The sequence below is a fragment of the Aythya marila genome, assembly GCF_965140915.1.
Source record: "Aythya marila genome assembly, chromosome: 2".
Classification (NCBI taxonomy): domain Eukaryota; kingdom Metazoa; phylum Chordata; class Aves; order Anseriformes; family Anatidae; genus Aythya; species Aythya marila.
The window spans coordinates 19,318,954-19,339,582 of record NC_139043.1 but is presented as its reverse complement, the minus strand read 5'-3'; the positions used below and the strand labels follow the sequence as shown (position 1 = coordinate 19,339,582).

Genomic DNA, 20,629 nt, shown 5'->3' with positions numbered 1-20,629 from the left:
TGATAAACCTTGCAGTTGCTCAGAGGTAATTTAGAGTGCTGTGCCTTCGGAGAGGGTTTGGATAATGAGCCCTGATCACCGGCATGAGAACATAAGGGAAAGTATTTTGTGCTTAAACCATTTCTATTCTGATCTTCCAGAATAGCCACACGTTCAAAGCCTGAGCTTGCCCCGGGTACATACAGGCCAGGTCACCCCTTCCTGGCCACCAGCCATGGCCTGCTCCCTCGCTGTAGTGGTGATTGTTGCATCTAGTGGCTTGGTGAGATGGCTGGTGCCCCTTCCCCAAGGAGAAGCCCAGTTAGGAGGTCCCCCAGTGCCTGAGAAGGAATAGGACGCTTCATTGTGGACCTTAAGAGACTGACAATCCTTTCATGTCCCTCTCCTAATCTGAAAAACTCATTTCTTTATGGATTAGCTCCACCTTGCTGAAATGTCCCTGTGGAGCCCATCATCTGCTGTAGGCCAGACATCTCAGTCCTCTGGGTGAGGTCAAAAAGCGTGGCTGTGGGGACTGTGCCTGATGGAGGGTCAAGAAGGGGGGAGATCAGCAGGCTACATAAAGCATAAGGATGTTTCTGGCCTGTCAGAAGAAAACCCCATCCAAATAAGCAGTGCTTCCACAGACGTGTTTGGTTTATTGAAAGGGCTGACAGCTGAGATGAGTGGAAACACTCAGAGAAACCCCTCAAGGCAGGGAATATTTTGTTGCTGTTATGTGGTTACAGGGTACAAAGGAAGACAGGGCTGGGCCCAGAGCATGAAGTCCATCTGAGCACCATGTGCCTGATTAAGGCTGGCGCTAATTAGTCACACCTAGTGGGGCAGGAAGGATCCTCAGGCACCACTTGAGCCCAAGCAGTTGGGCTAAGCAGGTGCATCCAGGGGGGCACGGGACTTTCCCCCAGCCAGAGTCCAATGCAAGCCTTTCATCCACAGCTGGGGGAATGCAAACTTAATTTCTGTCAGCGCAGTGACGGCAGCTGGCCCTTGTGTTGGGTTTTGTGTGCCAAATAGGCTGGGGACAGAAGAGTGTCTGAGATCCTCTTATAATGAAATGTTTTTTTATGGATCCACTTAAAAGTGCATAAAAAGGAAAAGAAAGTAAAGAGATCTGGCCTTAGGCTACTCACACAGAGGCAAGGGGAAAGAGTGGGAATGGAGACAGGCGATGAGTTAAGTCACGTCCCCGTCCTGTATGGGGTTGCCAAACTGCTGCAAAACACGAGGGTTTCACAAACTCCATTTACGCCAGTAGGATACACACAGCTACATAAAACAAGCCAGTATGAATTAATTGGGCTGACTGGGAGCAAAGCAGGAACCCTTTATATCAACTCGAAGCACACTGGGCAAGAACTAAAATGTCCAAAAACAGTCAGAGCACTGGGCAAGTGTAAATGTATGCCAGCTCACAAAGAAGTATTTTTCATATCTTAATTATCTATGACCAAATAATTATTTCATATCATATCACTGACAGAGATGAGACTAGAAGCTTGGAAAATGGGGAATATCATTAGGAAAAGAAAGATCGTGGTATCATTTGCTTTGGTAAAAAAGTGGTTGGTATTTTATTGCAGTTGTAGCAACAGCTACCGCTAAGCAGTACCTGTGTGCTCCTTTAGAGACTGCATTCTGTTCACACAGCAATCATCACACATTTTGGGGATTAGATAGTACATGGATTACTAGGAAAGTCTCAAAATACAAATGTGTAAATGTATTTATAAAATGGGACTGACAATTGAGAAGCACCATTTACTTTTTTTTTTTTTTTTTTTTTTTTTTTTTTTTTTAATTGGGCATTAAGATGGAATAGGTCATTCTGTCTGGCTCAAACTATTTTGATTATTTTGTTAAATAAGGAAAGGAAATATTCAATTTAATATGTGCCAAAGCTAATATTTACATTGTTCAGTACATAAAGGCGGGATCGTATTAAGAGAGACTGAAAGAGGGAGAGAATAAACCGTTCTCAGGGCCCACTGTAGATAGAACAAATATTAATGGGCTTAAATTGTAGTAATGCAGAGTCAGGAAAGATATTAGAAAGAAGTCTGTCTCATGTTATAGCTAGTGAGGCCTGGGAAAGGCTAGCAGAGGGATGCCATGGACCTGCCCTCACTGGTAAAGATTAAACCACTTCTTGCCATTGTTTATCTACAGCTGACCTGCTCTGGGACAGACCATAACTCTTCCTTCAAGTCCCTGCCGGTCCTATTTTCTAATCCTTTTAACAAGGCTGTTAGACTGTGATTTTTAATCTCACACAAATCCTCTTCACCACTTGAAGCTGTGGCTCTCGAGCTCTTTCTATCACTCGTTCATGCACCTTCCCTCGCAGCACAGCACTGGATCTCCGATCCCTCATGCGGCAGCCTACCATTACCATCCAGACGTGCCCGAAGCCAGCACTGCCGCAGCTGCCCAGTGCCTGCTCTTTGATACCACGCTGCATTGTAGAGGCTGTGCTGAGTTCCTGAAACAACAGCTGGCACAGAAAAATTAAGATGGAAAGGAAAGAGTGAAGCGGATTTGTTCTCTAAGTTAACTGCTTTGTTTTTATTTCTATTCCCATTACATGAGAAGTGTGAAAGCTTGAAAGAAACAAAGAAGCAGGGAACAGCACACACAGAACAGACACCGAGTGATGGTGGAGCACAGGAACATCAGGATGACATGATGCCCTGTGCTGCGGGTACTTGCTAACCTGTACTGCATTGGGAAAGGAGAGGTAACCACAAGGGAGTAAGCTGGAAGTTCAGATTATACATTTACGTTCTGTATTTTATGTAGAAAAAATGTTTCCATGAAATTTTAATTTAAACATCACTTTTGCTGCAGTCCCTGCATTAACTCGCTAGTTACCTTGAATATCATCCGTGCTTTCAGGTTTTCTTCAGGTGAGAAAGAAAGAAAACATTTAATCAGAAAAGCTATTCTCTTCCTTTGCATTGTTGTATACATGCATTTCCTAAAAACAAGGGCCTTCAACTGCTTGCTGGAGCTAGCAATGCCTGTCAAACACTGCCCTGTGGCAACTTCCCCAAAGAGATATGGCAATCAGTCAGCCCTGGTGATGCAAGCCAGGCAGGAGGGGGATGCCCCTGTGTTGGGAGGCTGGGATGGCCATATGGCCACAGGTAGCTGCAGCCTTGTGAATCTGAGCTCTATAACCACACGGAGACAACTGAGTGTCAGCTGGGGACTGTGCTGTACCAACAGGAGCAGCTCCTCACTAAGAATCATTGCTTTGAAAGATGGGCTAGCTTAAAATTTAAATGTATTGTACAAAAAAAAAAAACACCACAACAACAAACAAACAAAAAAAAAAAAACACCCGAAATTTAGCATGTCCAGAAAAGTGAAATCTAAGCATGTCCAGAAGTCTTCGAAAAAAAGAGGAGAGCTCAACGTGCTGTAAACAAGCAGTAACACTTCGCTGCTGAGCGGTTTGCTGGAGCATGACCAGCACGTTTTGGCCCATTGTGCTGGGTTTGTATATTAGAAACTTTTACCGTATGCACATGCACATTATAAAAGCAGCACAGGAATGTGGAAGCCTGGTCAGGGGATACTGCAGGTTTTTAGGTGACAAACACAGGGAACTGGCCTGGGAGCTTGCTGTCCACCTCTAGCATATCCAAGTAACGTGAGCAGCAGTCCTTGAGCACCATGGTCATAGTGATGCCTAAACAGCTGGAGCAGCTGTGTGATGTGCAGGCTTAGATTAATACTGGAGACATCATTAAATGAGTAATTAAGAAGATTCTCTCCCCTCCCTATCACCTGCTTTTAATAGAATAGCTCCTCAACAGCCTTCCCTGTGGGGAACGTCGGCTTTAGCATTAAGTCTGTCAGGTGTATTTTACGGGTAAAAGTATTTCTGAAAATACTGTCTTGCTATGTCTGTGCCATAAAACAAACAGAAGTAAAAAATGAGAAATGCATTAAGAGAATTAGAAGTCAGGATAAAGAAAAAAGGCACTTTTCTGCCATTTACCTGGGCTGTGCAGTGAAGGCTGCGTCATGTGCCAGAAGCCCTGACAAGCAAAGCCCTGAAATGCCCGGACAGAAAGCCCTCCTTCCTCCCTCTGAATTACCCGGGCTTTTTCCCAAGTATTTTTTAAATAATTTGTTTAGCTTAAGATCTTGCACACATTAACAAAGTTCTGCCAATGTTTATATCAATTAACTATTGTGGGCCATCTTCCCTTTTCTGTAGCAATATTAGGATTTAATCCATCACATCATCACTCCCAAACTTCTGTATTTGTTCTTGGAGCACAGTCTAAACACAAAAAAGCAAAGGCTAAACATTTCAAGCCACTTAAATAAGCATGGAAGGAGCAAGGTAAAATCTAATGCAAAAGTTTAAAGTGTCTTCTTACGCTTTCTTTATGATATAGTCTACATGGTCATTTTAACATCCCAAGTTCATCTGTAAGTGATCAGAAACGTAGTTGAAACACAAGAACAGAAGATTTACCTAGTGAGTCATCAGAGTGCTTTATTTTATAAAGCCTTGCTCATGTTTGGAGTGTAATCTAAGCACTAACATACAATAATGAGTCTTCTTTGCCCTGTCCAAATAAACAGTTTATCAACAATAATGAGTGACAAAACTGCTACACAGACAAAAAGAATGCTTTGTTGTAAATTTCTAAAATTGTCTAAAAATGTACACTAATTGGCCGCAATTAAATATTTACTCAAAGTATGTGTACCTCATTTTTAGTTCAGGGTCTCGCTGTGGCCTCACGCTTTAAGAAGCCGCAGCGTACTTCAAGAAATGAAACACGGGTGATAAATGGAGACAACTGGGGTGTACAGGGAGAGAACAAAAAAAAAATACCAAGCCACAGTACCAACTTATTTAAATACATACAATACAAAAGTATACACATACATTACAGTGCTGCAGACATCACTAAGTCAAATGTAACAAAACAAAACAAAACAAAAATCCTGAAGGAAAGGTAGGGGAAAGGAGAATAAAATTAGTACACAGCAACAGGGATAGTATTGCCTTTGGCCACTGAAGAGAGTGTAATGGGTTGCTATTGTATAGGCTCCTCTGAAGTAAAACACTACATATATTATGCACAGTTGCAGGCTTAACAGCACTGACATTAGTTGTGGAGAAGGCATGCTGGCACTCCTGATCTGAGTTAGAAATGATGACGGGGAGGGTTTGACTTCTTTTAAATTGCCTATAAAATCTAACAATTTCAATAAAGAAATTTCAAAGGCACAGCTTTAGCACAGTGTATAAGTAGATAAACTTTAAGCATATGTAAATTTGTCTTTCAAGCATGGAGTCTGTCAGGGAAAAATACAAGAAGAGAAGAAATACAATGTCGTGTTTTAAAAATTTTAAACAAGTTAAACATGATCAGCACAGTTTTAGGCAACGTACTATACAATCAGATTTGAGTAGATGGTAGGACAGGCCATTTTGTTGACGAAAGACGACCTTGGGAAGAATCCCTCTGCAATAACCTTTCTCTTTTTATTGTAAAAGAGTCTTTCACGGAGGTGAGCGAAACATTCACTTTAGTACACTACTGCACGTTACACCTTGGAAGATGACAAACATTACTTCATTTGTACTGCAAAATAACTTTACATGTAAACTCAAAAATCATATATTGTACACAAGTCTGAAATTCAGAAATATCCCTGCCTTCCTAATAATGTAAACAGTAAAATTCAGGGTTAATTTTTAGAGGGATAATCTATAATAAAATACCACTGTTTAAACAGTACAACATAAGCATTTAAACTTCAAATTCCCATTAAATTACAAGAGAATGGAGTTTCTATCAGTATGCACATCTCTCGTGGGTGAAAGATGTAGCTACTATTGCCCAAAACTATGCGCGTCTTCAAATAAGCTTTTTTCCACTTGTAACATTATTAGTTCCTATATTGCAAGAATAAAAAACAAATGAAAACTTCAGGTAACAAAGTAAAAGAAGCAAGGTTTTTCCCTTAACATAAGTTTACTGTAGCAAAAATGTACACACAGCATGAATTACATGTTAGCTCTTCGTAAGATAAGAGACATCAGCTCTCAGGTGTCTGAAAGCCTGAACTTCCTGATGCAATGTGCTGAAAAAAAAAAAAGGAAAAAAATAGGAGACAGAGGGGAAAAAAAAGAAAAAAAAGAAAAAAAAAACAACTGCAGTGAACCCGATGGGAAAAGCCTCCGGCACCAAGGGCTTACTGTTGCAGCTGTTTTTTTAAGGAGTGCCAGTGTGCATGGTATAAGTGTAACATTCGCAGTAAGGTTTTTATTATTATCATCATCATCATGAATACTGTCATGTATCTTTTAGTTCAAAAAATAAACTGATCCACAGTTTACAATTTGATATCAATATTGTAGATTTAACATGCATTTACTCTTCCCCACCCCCACCCCACACCTCTTTGCTCATTTATTCCGTTTCAGCTGGTAGCATCAGAGTATGACTGTCACAGTGCACTCTGAGTAAGCTGTTCTATTTATTTAATTTAATTATTATTATTTTTTTTTTGCACACACAAAAGAGTCAGAAATAGCTAGAACTATGCTGGGAATATCAGGCAGCTGTTAAAGCGAGTATTCCACCCCACTTCAGTCATCTTTGCCAGCAGATGTAAACAAAGGGGTTGCTTTCTGCAAGATGAGTGCTTCTCTGAGTTCCTTTTTTCCGTACACTTGTAGCCACTGCTGTTGTCCCCAGGTCTTGTGTCTGTCCCATGTAACATGAGAGGTTACGTCAAGATGTTGGCAATAAAGTCCAAGAAGCGCTTTGAATACTGTTCAGGATTAACGGTTGAAATTTCTGCACCAGCCTACGCGGAGAATTGGGAGGGAAGAGGAAAGAAGGAAGAAAAAATATTTTATTCAATGCCTTGTCATAGACAGTGTTACTTAATGCAGTCTCTTGCAGTCTCAGAACGAGGTACTATACACACAAAATCTAGTAACTCCCACAAGCAAAATCTTAAGGATGCCTCTCCAGGCTCCATGCCAGGACAGGAATGCTTGTATGGTGGTTGGTGCTCACCACCACAACCCTACAATATCCACCTTCCATTTCTGAATAGCATTCTTTGCTCCTCTTTACTCTCACAGTACTTTAGTTTCCTGTATAATTTCTACTGCACTCACTTAGCCACGCTACCCACAGATTCTGGTCTCTTGAGCAGCGGTGTCTTCATGTTGAGCAGACTGAATTACTGTAGTCGGACCTGGTGTGTCACTACTTGCTCAATGTGTTTTGCTATCTGAACGCTAATTAACCTGCTTCGGAACACATGGTAACAATGAGTAACATTTTTTCAACAAATATTCATCTAAGCCTGCACTCCCTGAAGAAGCTGTACAATTGCTACTTCAATGAGGTCATAATTTCATTCATATTTTTTATTGGACATTTTCAGAGAATTAGTCATTTATATTTATATTACTCATTTATATTTATATTTCCTCATTTTACAAAAGGGAAAAAATGCGTGCATGCAATTACTGAACAAACTTCAGTGTCAGGTGGCTGAGGATGTAGACAGTGAAAGAAACAAAATGTTTAAACGAAAGTAATGTTCTGTAGTAAGTTCTAATCACAGTCAGCTTCCACAATCATAGCTGCTATTTGCAATATAACTTTACCCCCTATTTAAGCCAGAAGCATGATTTTTTAAGTCTGCTGCTTTCAACGTTCATTAGTAATTGCCAGATAATGGTCTGCATCAACTTTCAGCTGCTTTGAGAGCACAGAGATTAATGAGCATGTTGTTTTGGAGAGACAAAAAACACCTTCTGCAAGCCTGTCCAGGGCTTATTGCTAAGCGTTCTAAATCACTTTCTGTTGGAAACTAAAAAGCTCTGAACTCTTTGGTTAAACCCCCCCACAGTGCCCTGATCCTTGGATACTTAGACAGAGGAGGGGTTTTAGCCTCACAGATGATTAAGCTCTTTTAAAAGAGTTTATGAAATTTGAACCTTAAATCACTATATGGTGATAATGGAAGATACCAATCTGAATTCTGCAAGACTGGGCTGCTTCACCATGGTTCTTTGGTGTCTGCTGCTGGACAGCAATTTCAGTCAAAAATAAATTAATGGTAGTCAAACAGAAGCCTTCACTGAATAGTATCCAAGTATTTGGTATGTACATTTCATACTTAATTTTGCAAAGTGGACTTTTTAAAATGTATTTTTTAATGAAACCTTGTAAAGCGAGCTGCATTATATGCTGAGGAATTAACTTTCAGCAGGCTATACCCAATAATGAAACCATCACTAGGGTCCTGCATCTGGAATAAGATTCACAACAACTTTCACAGAGCTTCATACTGGAACAAGTGCCTGGTGAACAGCTTTGTTTGCAAGAATAAGGTGCATCACACAAACATAGTACAAAGTCCTAAATAGGCAGCATCTCATTAGTCTTCTTTATGGGTAAGAAAAATGTGTACAGGTGAAAAGGGAGTTTTACTTGTAGTTTGTAATGTGTAGCTTTACTACAAAAAAAGTAATCTGTACTTTTGTATTACTCATGAAACCAGGAAAAAACAATTTCCCCTTTCCACAGATCTCCTGAACTGTGCTATATCAGTGTACTAAACAACAAAAATGCAGAACTATAAATAGTATCAGGAAAAAAAAAACAATAACAGATACTTACCCCATGCTTTACCGTTTTTGCAGCATGGGCAGCTTTCTTTTTTGCATCATAATGAGTAAGAATGTCAATAATGGCCATAAAGTATATTTCCTTCCTAGGTGCATCTGCAAAGGGCAAGTACATGACAGTAAGAATGACTTTTGAGACATCTTAGTCATGAGCCCTCCTTCTAACAAAGGAGACTTAAAGATCAGTCAGCAGCTCAGGCAGGTTAATGTCAGCAGAATCACAGTTCTATAAAGACGACGGGCTCAAGATGTTCTTAACTGAGACTTTAACTGCACTCGTATATGATTCAAAACCCCCTGAATGAGTGTAAAATAAATCACCAGCATACAGAAATACGCATTATTGCTCACTTAATGTGGATTTCAAGTTCCTTCGTGGTTATGCAAACAAGTAGGGAAAAACTATTTTTTTTTTTAAATGAAAGGTAGTGCTTTTGAGTCAAGAAGAACATATATACTTTATTTATAAATAAGAACATGCATTTATCAAATGCTGATGACAAAAATAAACAATTTTCCTGTCTTGAACAGCTGCTGAGAACTGCAGTGTCTGAATAGGTAAGCAAGTATATGGGTTGATTGTGCAGTAGGTGAACTACATGACTGCACTCTCACACATTACAATATCTAAGAAATATATTCAGTACCAGAGCTGAGCATTACAGATGTCTTCTGCTTTCACCAAACAGCTTGGTGAAAAAGTTTGGTGTTTGCTTACACCAAACAGCTGCCTATTTCCCCTCCTGCAGAGTGAATTTATATCATGCAATGTTACTTTGCCTTTGTGTGGTTGAGAGGTGCTAGGATTCTGGTGCAAGAATCAAAACATCTGAACATGCAAATGTTTATTACTGCTTACTTTCATGGGATTTTATTCCATAAACATCAATAGCTGGATCAAATTCCCCTGGAGCCAAAGGCAGCGAGCTGTTCAGCGTATTTCCTGGGCTGTCAGGAGGAGTTCCAATAGGGTGGGTCCCATCACTTTCACCTTCGTCTTCTCCATCGTTCTCTTCACACTCTACTTCTTCCTGTTCAGCTCTTTCAACATCATGAATTCCAACCAGCAAGCTGTAGTCCATGAGTTTTAGCTGAGCAAGAAACTAGGAAGTGATAATAAGCAATTTATCAATATCACAGAAGAACGTTAAGATCAACTTTCAAATATGATAAGTTACACGATGATGCCATCAGTCAAGGACATCAGTGCTTCTGAGAGAAGCAAAATGGAGGATTAAGTGATAAAGCTGGTAAAAAGGTACTTGAATTTATTAAGATAAACTAACAGCACAGAGATCAGTTGCAACTTATACTGAAACAAGCTGTAGGACACTCTCCCAAAATCCTCAGGGAAAAGTAATTTTCCGTGTGGTGAAGACCAGTGTCTGTCACTCCAGTCTGGTGTTTTAATTAGGGCTACTCTGCTAACCACTCGGTGCCACACCAGCCTCCATGCAATAGGCTGCTAGAGCTGGTGCTACGTTTGCCTCCTCAAGCCCTGTTCAGCCTTGTTAAAAAACCAAGCCAAAATGTTTAAATATTCTTGCAGTGGAAATATAGTGAAGGTTTACATGAAGAAGAAATGGAGTGGTGCTGTATTCCCTTCAGAGTGAAAGGTTCCCAGTGTAAGCCACATAAACAAAATGTGAATAAAAGGGTATTTTTGAATAGAGGCTAAAGATGGGAGTTTGAAGACAACTGGAAAATGAACACAGTTGCCATAGACAAATTGTTATTTCAATTGACTGAAACAGAATAAGGCAGAAAGTTAAGAGAGGGAGATAGAAATAAGAAATGTATAAAAGCAAGAAGAAGGGATAAACAGTTCAAGGGTGAGGGGCAGGCAGGGCAGCGCTGTGCTGCAGCTTCAAAGTGATCCTGGGATTTTGAACTTGCCATAGGATGACCCGTGGAGCCTCTGCTTACGATATGCACAAAGAGAGCCTGAAAATACAAATTGTTTCAGCTTTTAGAAGCTCTAAAGGGCTACAAAACAGAAGTTAGAGCAGACCAGAGGAGAAGGGATTTAAGGCAGACTTTGGAATAACGGCAGGGATAAATGAGTATAAAAACACAGGGAAATAAGAAATGGCCGTCAAAATCCTTATTCTGAGAAGAGAGAGGAATCAGAGATAACAACATGACTCCGAATTCAAGTGCTGGAAATACCTTATGAAGAGTGAGATTGAGAATAGGTTTTAAGAAGAAAGAAGAAATTGGTTTCTAACCATTTCAATATAATAACGCAGAAGATTGTTCACAAGTCTCAAAGAGATTGAGCTGGTAGAGATGATATACAATGATATACAAGAAGAACAGATGAGATTGGCCAAAGGCGATGGAGTGGAAAGTGGAGGAGTGGAAAGACTCCAGGCACATCATTAGGTACTTGATAAATATCGAGAGAGAGGAGAAAAGTCTACCAATAACCATAAAAAATAGCATGAAAGAGAACAGACCCTTGGGAAGAAGAGTGAACTGCAAATTAGTAGAAAATGGGTCTTGGGGAAAAAAAAGTGTGCTGCTGATGACAGCAAAAAGATTTAGGAAGATCAGCACAAAGAAAAGATCATCTGATTTAAAGTGGAAAGAATATCCTGATGTGTTTTTTCTCAGGACAGTTTCAGTGGGATGAGACAGCAGGAGAATGAAGCAGAAACGAACCGAGAAAAGTCACAGAGAAGAGGCCATCAAAACAGCAGCAATGTGCCTGTTTGAACACGAGAAAGAGATGTAAGAATCGATTGTGAGAAAAATACGGTACAAGAAAAAATATTTAATGACAAAAAAGAATGGATACCAAGTCATATACTTTAGAACACTACTCCATAACATGTTTAACTGTGAATACTGCCTCATAAGATACTCGTATGCCAAGTGTTGTGCATTTCTTTTCATTGTGGTAAAATCTGAGTGTCTAACATTGGATGCAAACTGCATGCTGTTAGTCTTCTAGCAAGGGCAGAAGGACCAGTAAAGCAAAACAAGGCTGAGGAATAGGTTGCTGTTGTTAAAATCAGGTGTCAGATCACTTCACACTAGTGGTCTACATGTACGTTTAATGATGCTCTGTATAAATTTCAAAACCATAAAACACAGCCTCTCAAGACATTATCTGGAATCTGCCATTGTATTTGCAATCCAGTAAATGATGTAGAAGATAGCACACACAGTCCACATTCTGCAGCAATGAAGTATCTTCTCTATTCCTTGCACATGTTTAAGATGTTGTCTGCAACCTACTTAATGTAAAAGCTTTAGTCAGCAACTGCAGTACGGTAAAAGGTCACAGAAATTTAGTTCAAATATACCTATCTCTAGAGCTGTGACATCGACAGAGCAGTTTTCCAGCACAATCCTCCAAATATAAAATAAGCACATATTGATATTTCACAAAATACTTACATTTTCACAATTATCATCATCATACATTTCTCATCTTTATGATGATGGGAAATTAGATTTCTTCAAAAGCAAATGATTGCGAATTCTCAAGTTCCAGTATTGTGTTTAGCTACTGAGCTTTTGAACAACAACAGGACACAGCTCTGAAGAACTAGACCAGTCAATTCACACAGCCATTCTGATAAAAATAGCTGAAAGCATTATTAAGTCACTGAAACATTTTGCTATCAGGTCTCTTCCAACAAGGCAAACAGATTTTAGGCTTTGAGTATAGGGACTGCAAAACACTGGGCTTAGTGATAATATTTTGAATTATGGAAACTGAAGCCAAGTTGTATGAACTAGACAACCCAAAATTTAGTTTACTTGCTGAGGAGATAAATCAGGTATAATAAGTATTACATTAAACTCATATAGTAACACTTTCGATTAACTATTGACTACATTCAGCCAATTACAAATTTATGATATGACTGCGCTGTGATAATGAGTCCACCTGCTGCACACAAGCTTCTGAGGCACTCTGTTCTGGTGATACAAAAGAAGATTTAAAACTGCATTACTAATATGAAGCAAATAGAGAATGCACAACTGTAAGCAGGGGAAGCACCATGGACTACAGTCCATTTATGGCTCCAGCTGAAGTCAGGTAGTCTTGGTGTACCTCCACCTGTAAAATACAACCAGCAATACTCACCAGGGGCATTTGGAGGTACTGTGCTTGTAAAGCACTTATGTACCAAGTAGTACCATCAGTTTAACATCACATCATCAAGGCAGGGACAAAGTATGGCCATCAGCTATGCCATCAAGCCATTTATCACATCAGCAAAAGTAGTGATCAACTCCTGCAAGTTTAAATTATGTTTCATTTAAAACAGTCAGTGCTTACAGTCCTGCAAACAAGAGCTTTCATTTATGAATTACAGGTATGGTTTCCTGGGCTAGCTGTATTTTGGCACATATTTTTACTACATGTAACTGAACAGGTGCACTCTTACCTCAACGTCCTTTTTGAGCTTCTCAAGGAACATCTTTTTGTTATTTTCATCAATGTGAATCTTTTGGCCATCATTAATAAAATCATTGTCTTTGAACGTCGGCAACTCTTTGGCCTAAAATAAACAAAAACTACAGTAAGAGCCAGAACACAAACAGAAGCACATTGAAGTTGCTGGTTCAGCATGGGTACAGAGCAAAACCTTCCCCAGCCCCACCAGAGCTAAACCTTCAAGCCTTCCAAAATGCAGAAGGCTCTCCAAGGCCCAAAAGAGGGCATTAGCGAGCTGTCACAGCTGAAAGCCCCACCACTGCTTCTGCAGTTGAAGCAAACACACCTCCACGGCATGCAGCTGTTCATAACTGCAAACAGAAACCCGTTTCCTTAGTTTATCCACGCTGTGAATAGCCTAGAAGGTGTATATTTACTGGGAATGATGTAAATTTTAGTGAGACGAAATACCAAACTCAGCACTTCATTTGCATCTAACCTTCAAGTCCATGCTTCTTCCAAGATGTCATTTGTCAAAGTGACTGACAATAAGTGAAGTCGAAACACAATCTGTACCTCGTAACAAAGCACTTCTGCACCAGATCTTATAGATTTAGCCAGATTGGATTACATTTTATGTATCCACCTCAACGTCTGTAAGTGCCTAATACCAAATAACTGTTTATAAAGTATCAAGTGAACATGAATTATGTAATGCTGCTTAGAAGTGGTGAATGTCAGAGAAGACCGCTGCCTTTTAAATCTGTAATTAAATATTCTTGTGATGGGAGCATTAGTTGAATATCTTCATCTTTAACTCTCCCATGAAGCAATTTGCAACAGCATTAAGGAAAGCCAGAAACTCTCACATGAGCACTGCAGATAAAGTAACCACTGGTTTTAGCACTAAGACCCTCAAATGGGTTCTGTCTTCAGAGGGCAAAGACTGAAGGCTCACTTAAAAGAAACAGCAAACCAACAAAACAAGCAAAAACCTAGTTTCTCTGGGGTATTTGGTCAAGCAACCTGGAAGTAATAGTAACTTCTGCAATCAGAGCCTTGAAAAAATTCACCTATTAAGACTGATGAACAGCCTTTCTCCCTGCCCTCGCCTTTAATAAACATAAGAGAAGGGTTTGTTTATGCAGGAAATACTGCAGAACACCTGAGTCTTCATATGGAAAGACACTGGGAATGGAAGGCAGCTAACAGCATCCTGCTGGAATGGCCTCCAGGAGTTTCATCAGTAAGACATTGCTTCTAACTTTAACATAGACAGTACTTTTTTTTTTATAGGTTTATTTTCTTTCAACAACATCGTAAGGAAAAGCATCACCAAGTTACTTTTCTCCCAAACATATGCCTTGGATTGCACAGCATTAAAATGTGAGTATCAGAGCAGACCCTGCAATGCCTTTCTGCATCTTCCCAATGGGCAAAAGTTCCTTCTGCTGTTGGGCTATGTACACAAGTGGCTCAGTTCCCTGACTGTCCCAAATTATTTTCTTGGACCTGGAATTTATGAATTGCTGAAGATCCCAGCATGCTCCATTTGTTTAGAGAAGTGATGCTTCTCTTCCAATAACTGTCCCAAACATTTAAACAATTCCCTAAGATTTTAGTAGTTATGAAGCCATGTTAAACCCATTGCATCTCAGCACCTATGAACTTTGCAAAAGACTAAGGTCCATGCCTCACTGCCCTGACATGTTACTGTGTCGCATCTAGAATTTTATGATGTATTAGAATACCCTCTAGTGTTGTTCCAGAGACTCCATCTATTTTAGCTGAAAAAGGAGAGGAAAACCCCGCCTCAGGCAGCTGAGATGGAAGCACAGCCATGTGTCCAGCCCACACGGCTTCCCTGCACGAGTCGCTCTGAAGTGCGCTGCTGCTTGGCTCGCAGGCACCGTTAGGTGCTCCTTAAAGCAAACAGTGAGTTGTTTACTGCTCTGTGACAGCACGGTGGGCACTGATTTTCCTTCTGGCCTACACAGTAAGTGGTTTAGGATGAAGAAGAGTAGGGGAAATATCAGATAAGCATTCTGGACTGGCAGCTGCAGGGATTACCATATGCAGTTGAGCAAACTGCCCCACGGACGAGGGCTAACTCTGCAGAGGCGGGGCTGGGGATCCAGGGATGCTGCCAAGGCCAGGGGATGGAATCCAATGCGTGGGATGCTCAAGAATGGAGAGGAGATTTGGATGAATTAATTTAGGCTGGAACAATAATGAAAAGAATGCAGGAAACCAAGCTCCCTTCCCTTTTAGCACCAAAATCACTGAAACGTCCTTATCTTAGATTATCTTTGCACCTCGTATATCCCACGAGGCAGAGGTTAAAGTGAAACAAGCCCATCGATTCTGAAAAAAAACACCCCTATTAATGCTGTTTAAAACTGGGGGAGGCAAGGAGGAAGGATGTGCCTGTGGTTTAGACACTGACATGTAGGTTCAGCGCCAGGCCCTGCCGCAGACTTCCTGCACAACGCCGAGCAGCTGATGAGACCCTGCTGGGGTGGGAGGGGAGGCGTGCTTTTCCTCTGAGGGCAGGCCTGTCTTCAGCAAAAATAAACCTCAATTGCAAACAGCATTTTGGGAAGATATTACAATCCAGTAGCACAGGTACCACACGCCACTCTCACCTTGCCAATAAGCTATTTTTATTAAAACTGAGCTACGAATCTGACACAGCTGCATCTTTTGCCTGTCATCACAAGGCAAGGGGCACTCCCAAGGACATTCAGGGCAGTGAATCAGCTCTCCCAAAAGCTGGACTCTTACCAGCCTTGTAGCCTCCCCCGTCCTCAGTAATCACCCTGAGGATCTTTATCTGAGGTCATGTTTCCTCACCCAAATGCCCAGAGCAGAGAAGACTTGGCAAACACGGACCAGAAGAAATCAAAAGCCAAAACTGACGCAGGGAAACAAAAGGGAGGAAGTAAAAGCAGCAGGTACAATATAAGAAACTGGAGCTAAAAAAGCTGTGAGTCAGTGGTTGCTCTCTCACCATGTCACTTGTATGATGCCTCCCAGCCTGATCTATTCCTTTACTAGAGAAAGATCTTTTTTTTTTTCCTTTTTCTTTTTTTTTTTCCTGTGCTAGGCTATGTAACTCCACATTTACTTAAACCTTAATAGCCCTAGGGTACTGTTGCAATACCAAATAGTACTCATGACAGCCAGCACAAGTAGCAATTCTAGTAGCACTTATACTGAAATTAATGGCTTAAAGTTAATTTATGAATTTAGGAATTAAAGCCCATGAAATATGCAACTAGGAGGGGCTCTAGTAGTTATTTAAAATTCTTAATGTATGTACTCATATTGAAAAATTTGAACACGGACATTTTCCTCTTATGCACTTGAATAAATACAAAGAAAACCACATTGTAGCAGTTTGAAACACTATCTGAATGAAAAAATTGAGACTTTGCTTTAATGAAATAATTGATATGATCAATTTTTAATGAAGTCTCAACTATTTCCAATGAAGCAAAATCCTTGTTGGAAAAAGATTCTCCCAGAATGTAATTCATTATAATGAACATATTACTATCATTAAAGAACTAAATATTTTAAGAGCTGCACAGGAGATGAACATCTAACTACTTCCACTAAATTAATAATAGATTTTCTTTTTGAACCACCTCCATCATTTTTAATCCCCTACTTAAAGATGCAAGGAAGGCATACATAGACAAACACAAATTTTACAAAAACGAAGTATTTACTAAAAAAGCATGCTACCAATACACTTCAGGTTGGCATTCTAAAATTTGTCATGGTCACAGACAATTTTAATGACAGGAAGGTTTTACTGTCTTTCAAAAGGCTGAAAAGCAATAAAGGTTTTTTGACTAAGAAGACAGAATATGTAAAGCCAGATAAAAAACTAAAATTACTGTGAAACAGTTCACTGACTTAATGTTTTTGTAAAAAAAAATATTGAAAGGTAAGAACCAGAGGTAAGGTTTAATATTGGTGTGAACAAGGATCTAGTTTTTGCAGATTTCTTATAGGTCTCAATTCAGCATATTAAATATTAATATTAAATTATTAAATTATAATACTAATATTAAAATGAAGATTTTTTTTTTTCTAGATGGATTTTTGTACATCATGACCTAGAATAATGATCCTGGCTAGTATTAATCCTGGTATTTTGGAAAAAGTTTGCCAAAATAGCTGTAGGACAGCTAAGTTTGAGAGTAAGTCTTTGAGTGGAGAAGGAGAAAAGGCTCACTTATTTCACAACCTGACAGCAATTTCTCACCTAGCAAAAGCAAAGATGAGATTGTAGGAGAAATGCTGCACGGTAATCTTGTTTGTTTGTTTGTTTGGAACTAGTCAACAGCTAAGTCACTCACACAGCTAGTAACTGGCAAACAGTTTATAACTTTTGGAAGTGGTATAAAACATCTGCCAGGAGCGATGTTCCACACCCTAGGCTTCTTTTCACAGTGAATAGCTCCCATGAACCTAAAAAAATAGTATTTTATATTAAGTAAGTTAGATTAACTTCAAATTTAGGGTGCTTACCAGCATACACAGCATTTAAAAAAGGGTATTATGCTACATATAGTTTGCAGTAATTTGGCACAGGTAGTTTTGAACTGAGACAAAAGTCTGAGGTCACCAGATCCACAACAAGGAAGAATAACTGGAGCCTCCCTTATGGAAGTCTGCAGCATTTGGTATCATGGGAGTGCAAATGGCAAAGGAATCAGAGATGTAACCCCAAAAATGGGAATTGAGAGGGAACACTGGAATAGTTTTAAAAGCTACCAGAGAGGTTTTTGTAGGACAAAAGACTGTGCAAGAAGTTGGATTAGGAATTCAAGCATATACCAGAATAGTAGCTATACAGCTTTTAAATGCTCAGGGAAATGCATGCACAATTATCCCTAAAGTTAATGTTTTCCTACTGCAAAACAAACATGCAACATATAATGCAAGACAAAGATGTCATTTTATTTTTATTTTTTTAATATATGGAAAACAGACTTTTAAACAAGTAAACAAACAAAACCCCAAAACCAATCTAACAAAGGAAAAATAATGACTTGTTTTGAAAAACAGTAAGGGTTAGTGTTATGTGAAGGCTGAACACTGAAAAAGGAATCTGAACTCTGAATGTTCATTGCTATTTTTGCAATGTATTGCAGTGTGAAGTTATAAACTCTGTATATGCCCGCTTGAGGTTGATTCCATAGAGAAAGGGAAGATATGCTTCACGCCTGTTGTGTGATATTGCCATATGAAGCAGATTGAAATCATTACAAGAAATAAGTAAAAAATGCTGTTCTGGCATTAGCAATTTTAAATTAGCAGGAAAAAAAAACTCAGTTTTGAGGATGATCTACCTTGAATCAAGTTTTAACTATCGACATCAGAAGAAAAAGGGTAAGCTTGTAAACAAGTAAACTTGGTGCTATACTCCTGTGCCACCTAAAAGAAAAACTGTCCTCTCAGAAATCAGGTAAGTTAAGTACAAGCTGTTGTAATGTATAAAGTAAAAAGTTAAGATAAGAAGTGTCTTGTTATATCTAGCAGTATCTTCCAAACTAATTATCAAAACTATGTATTTTGCATACAATTTAAATAATATGTAACATAGTAGCTGTTAGTGATAGCATTTTTTCCAAAAATGAACTTAATTAGAAAATTCTTTGTTCAGATATATTTTCTGTCATTTTTATGCATTTATGTGTTATGAAAAAACATACCACAGAGTTGGCAATGCAACCAATTTTACATGAATTTAAAGACATACAGTTATCAGTCTATGACATTCACCAAGAAAGATGAAATAGGGTAGGCTTCACATCAGTTAGGTTTTATTTTTCTTATTCGAATTTCCTTCTGAGTTGCTCACTCACTAGCTACATCCTAAAGTTCTTTGTAAGTACAAGTATACTCAGCTGTAACTGCTAATTTGATGTCATACTGAAAGTACAGCATAATTATGGACAGACCACCAGGGGAGTTCTGCATTATCCTTGTTTCACTTAAGAGGGCAAAATTGTCCAAGGAATGAATAGAAAATGCCCACTACTCAAAAAAAAAAAAAAAAAAAAAAAAAAAAAAAAAAAAAGAGAGAGAGACAACTAAAGACTAAAAAAATAAAGGAGCAGCTGTCAGAACTTGACAACTGTTGAAGCATACTGTTCTTTTAAAATTCAAGACATCTGTAAGTGCATGTTATGATACTTGTTGCCAAGAAAGTGATGCCTTTATTATTAAAAATATCACTTATAATGCAAATGAGAGGAATTGTGTGTTAAGGTGAAATCTTGGGGATGGAGCTTGTCTCCACACTGATTATCATAAAATATTGAAATGACAGTTTCGGAGTTTATCATCAGTATGTTGGGATATTAAACAGTTGAAAACAGTCAAAAAGAAGATAAACTGAGAACAGGACAGAAAGTAACATTCTCAGAGTCATTCCAGTCAGCTTTTCTTCCTAAACACTGATTAAGATGTTTGAATTGTAATACCTATTTTACACTACAAAACTAAAATAGAAAAATACTTTTTTTTTTTTTTTCTGATTTCTTATTTTATGGTCCATTAATTTTTTCTGCATAATTGACTGCCTCTTATTTGTTAACTAAATAACAAAGAGTAGCTTGATAGGAAAACGATTCAAGAACATCAAAATGATAGCCTTTTCAAAGTAATTTATTTTAAATTTGAAATCTTTGTTAGCAAATGACTGAAAGATCTGCTTTTCTGTGTTCTGGGTTTCACAACTGTAAAGGAAGCCAAAATACTATGCTCAATATTCTGAAAACCATTTGATGACTTGAATACTGGTATTTCAAATTACTTGAGAGCCCATTAAAAACTACAGCATTGGCAGACATTTTTAGCCCTATATTTGAGCACCAAAAGCTTCCCATCTTTTATTACTTTTTTGTTATTCAGATGTGAAGAGCAATGTCTATCTTTATAATATGTAATTGATTAATGCTGCCATTAATTGGATTTCTATTATTAATTACGTAATTTCAGGGCAATATTAATAAATTGATGATTTAATTTGCCTCTGGCTAAAAGTTTGCTAATAAGCTGCTACACCAGATAGTTATTTGAGATTTTGTTTTCTAGAAGAGCAATTGAAGAGCAGTTTCTTCCATCTTAGGAGATTTCAACACAATCCTCAAAGTCTTCAATGTAGTGACACACAAAACACATCTCCTGATAGCAGGTCTTAGCACTGCTTATATAGCTTCAAAAACCAAGCTTTCTTTGTCTGTTCACATCACTAAACAAAAACTTTTTCACTTAATCTCAAAAACTGCTCTTTAGAAATACTTGAAGTAGTTTATGCGAGTAAACTAGTGCCTATTGCAGGAGAGATTCAGATCACAACGATAATGACTGTTCCAAATATCTACAATGAAGACACTTGATAGTGCATTCTTCTCACCCTTTCTAGATGAAAAGACAGATTTGAAAATTTACACAGAAAACATGTAATAAGCAAAATATTATTTTTTCCTTTGCTTGGAATAATCTGCAAGATTCTTTCTTAA

General features: G+C 38.7%; 1 protein-coding gene across 1 annotated transcript in view; it reads right to left on the bottom strand.

The window, feature by feature from the left end:
* Positions 1-4,509: 4,509 nt before the first annotated feature.
* PIP4K2A (phosphatidylinositol-5-phosphate 4-kinase type 2 alpha) overlaps positions 4,510-20,629 on the bottom strand; it is a 108,590-nt gene continuing 92,470 nt past the window's right edge. The window contains exons 7-10 of the mRNA XM_082754321.1: positions 13,096-13,209; positions 9,549-9,792; positions 8,682-8,785; positions 4,510-6,846 (exon numbers count right to left, since the gene is read on the bottom strand). Of these exons, the coding sequence (XP_082610447.1) occupies positions 6,766-6,846; positions 8,682-8,785; positions 9,549-9,792; positions 13,096-13,209 (543 nt within the window). The 3' untranslated portion in view covers positions 4,510-6,765. The remainder of the gene's footprint in view (positions 6,847-8,681; positions 8,786-9,548; positions 9,793-13,095; positions 13,210-20,629) is intronic.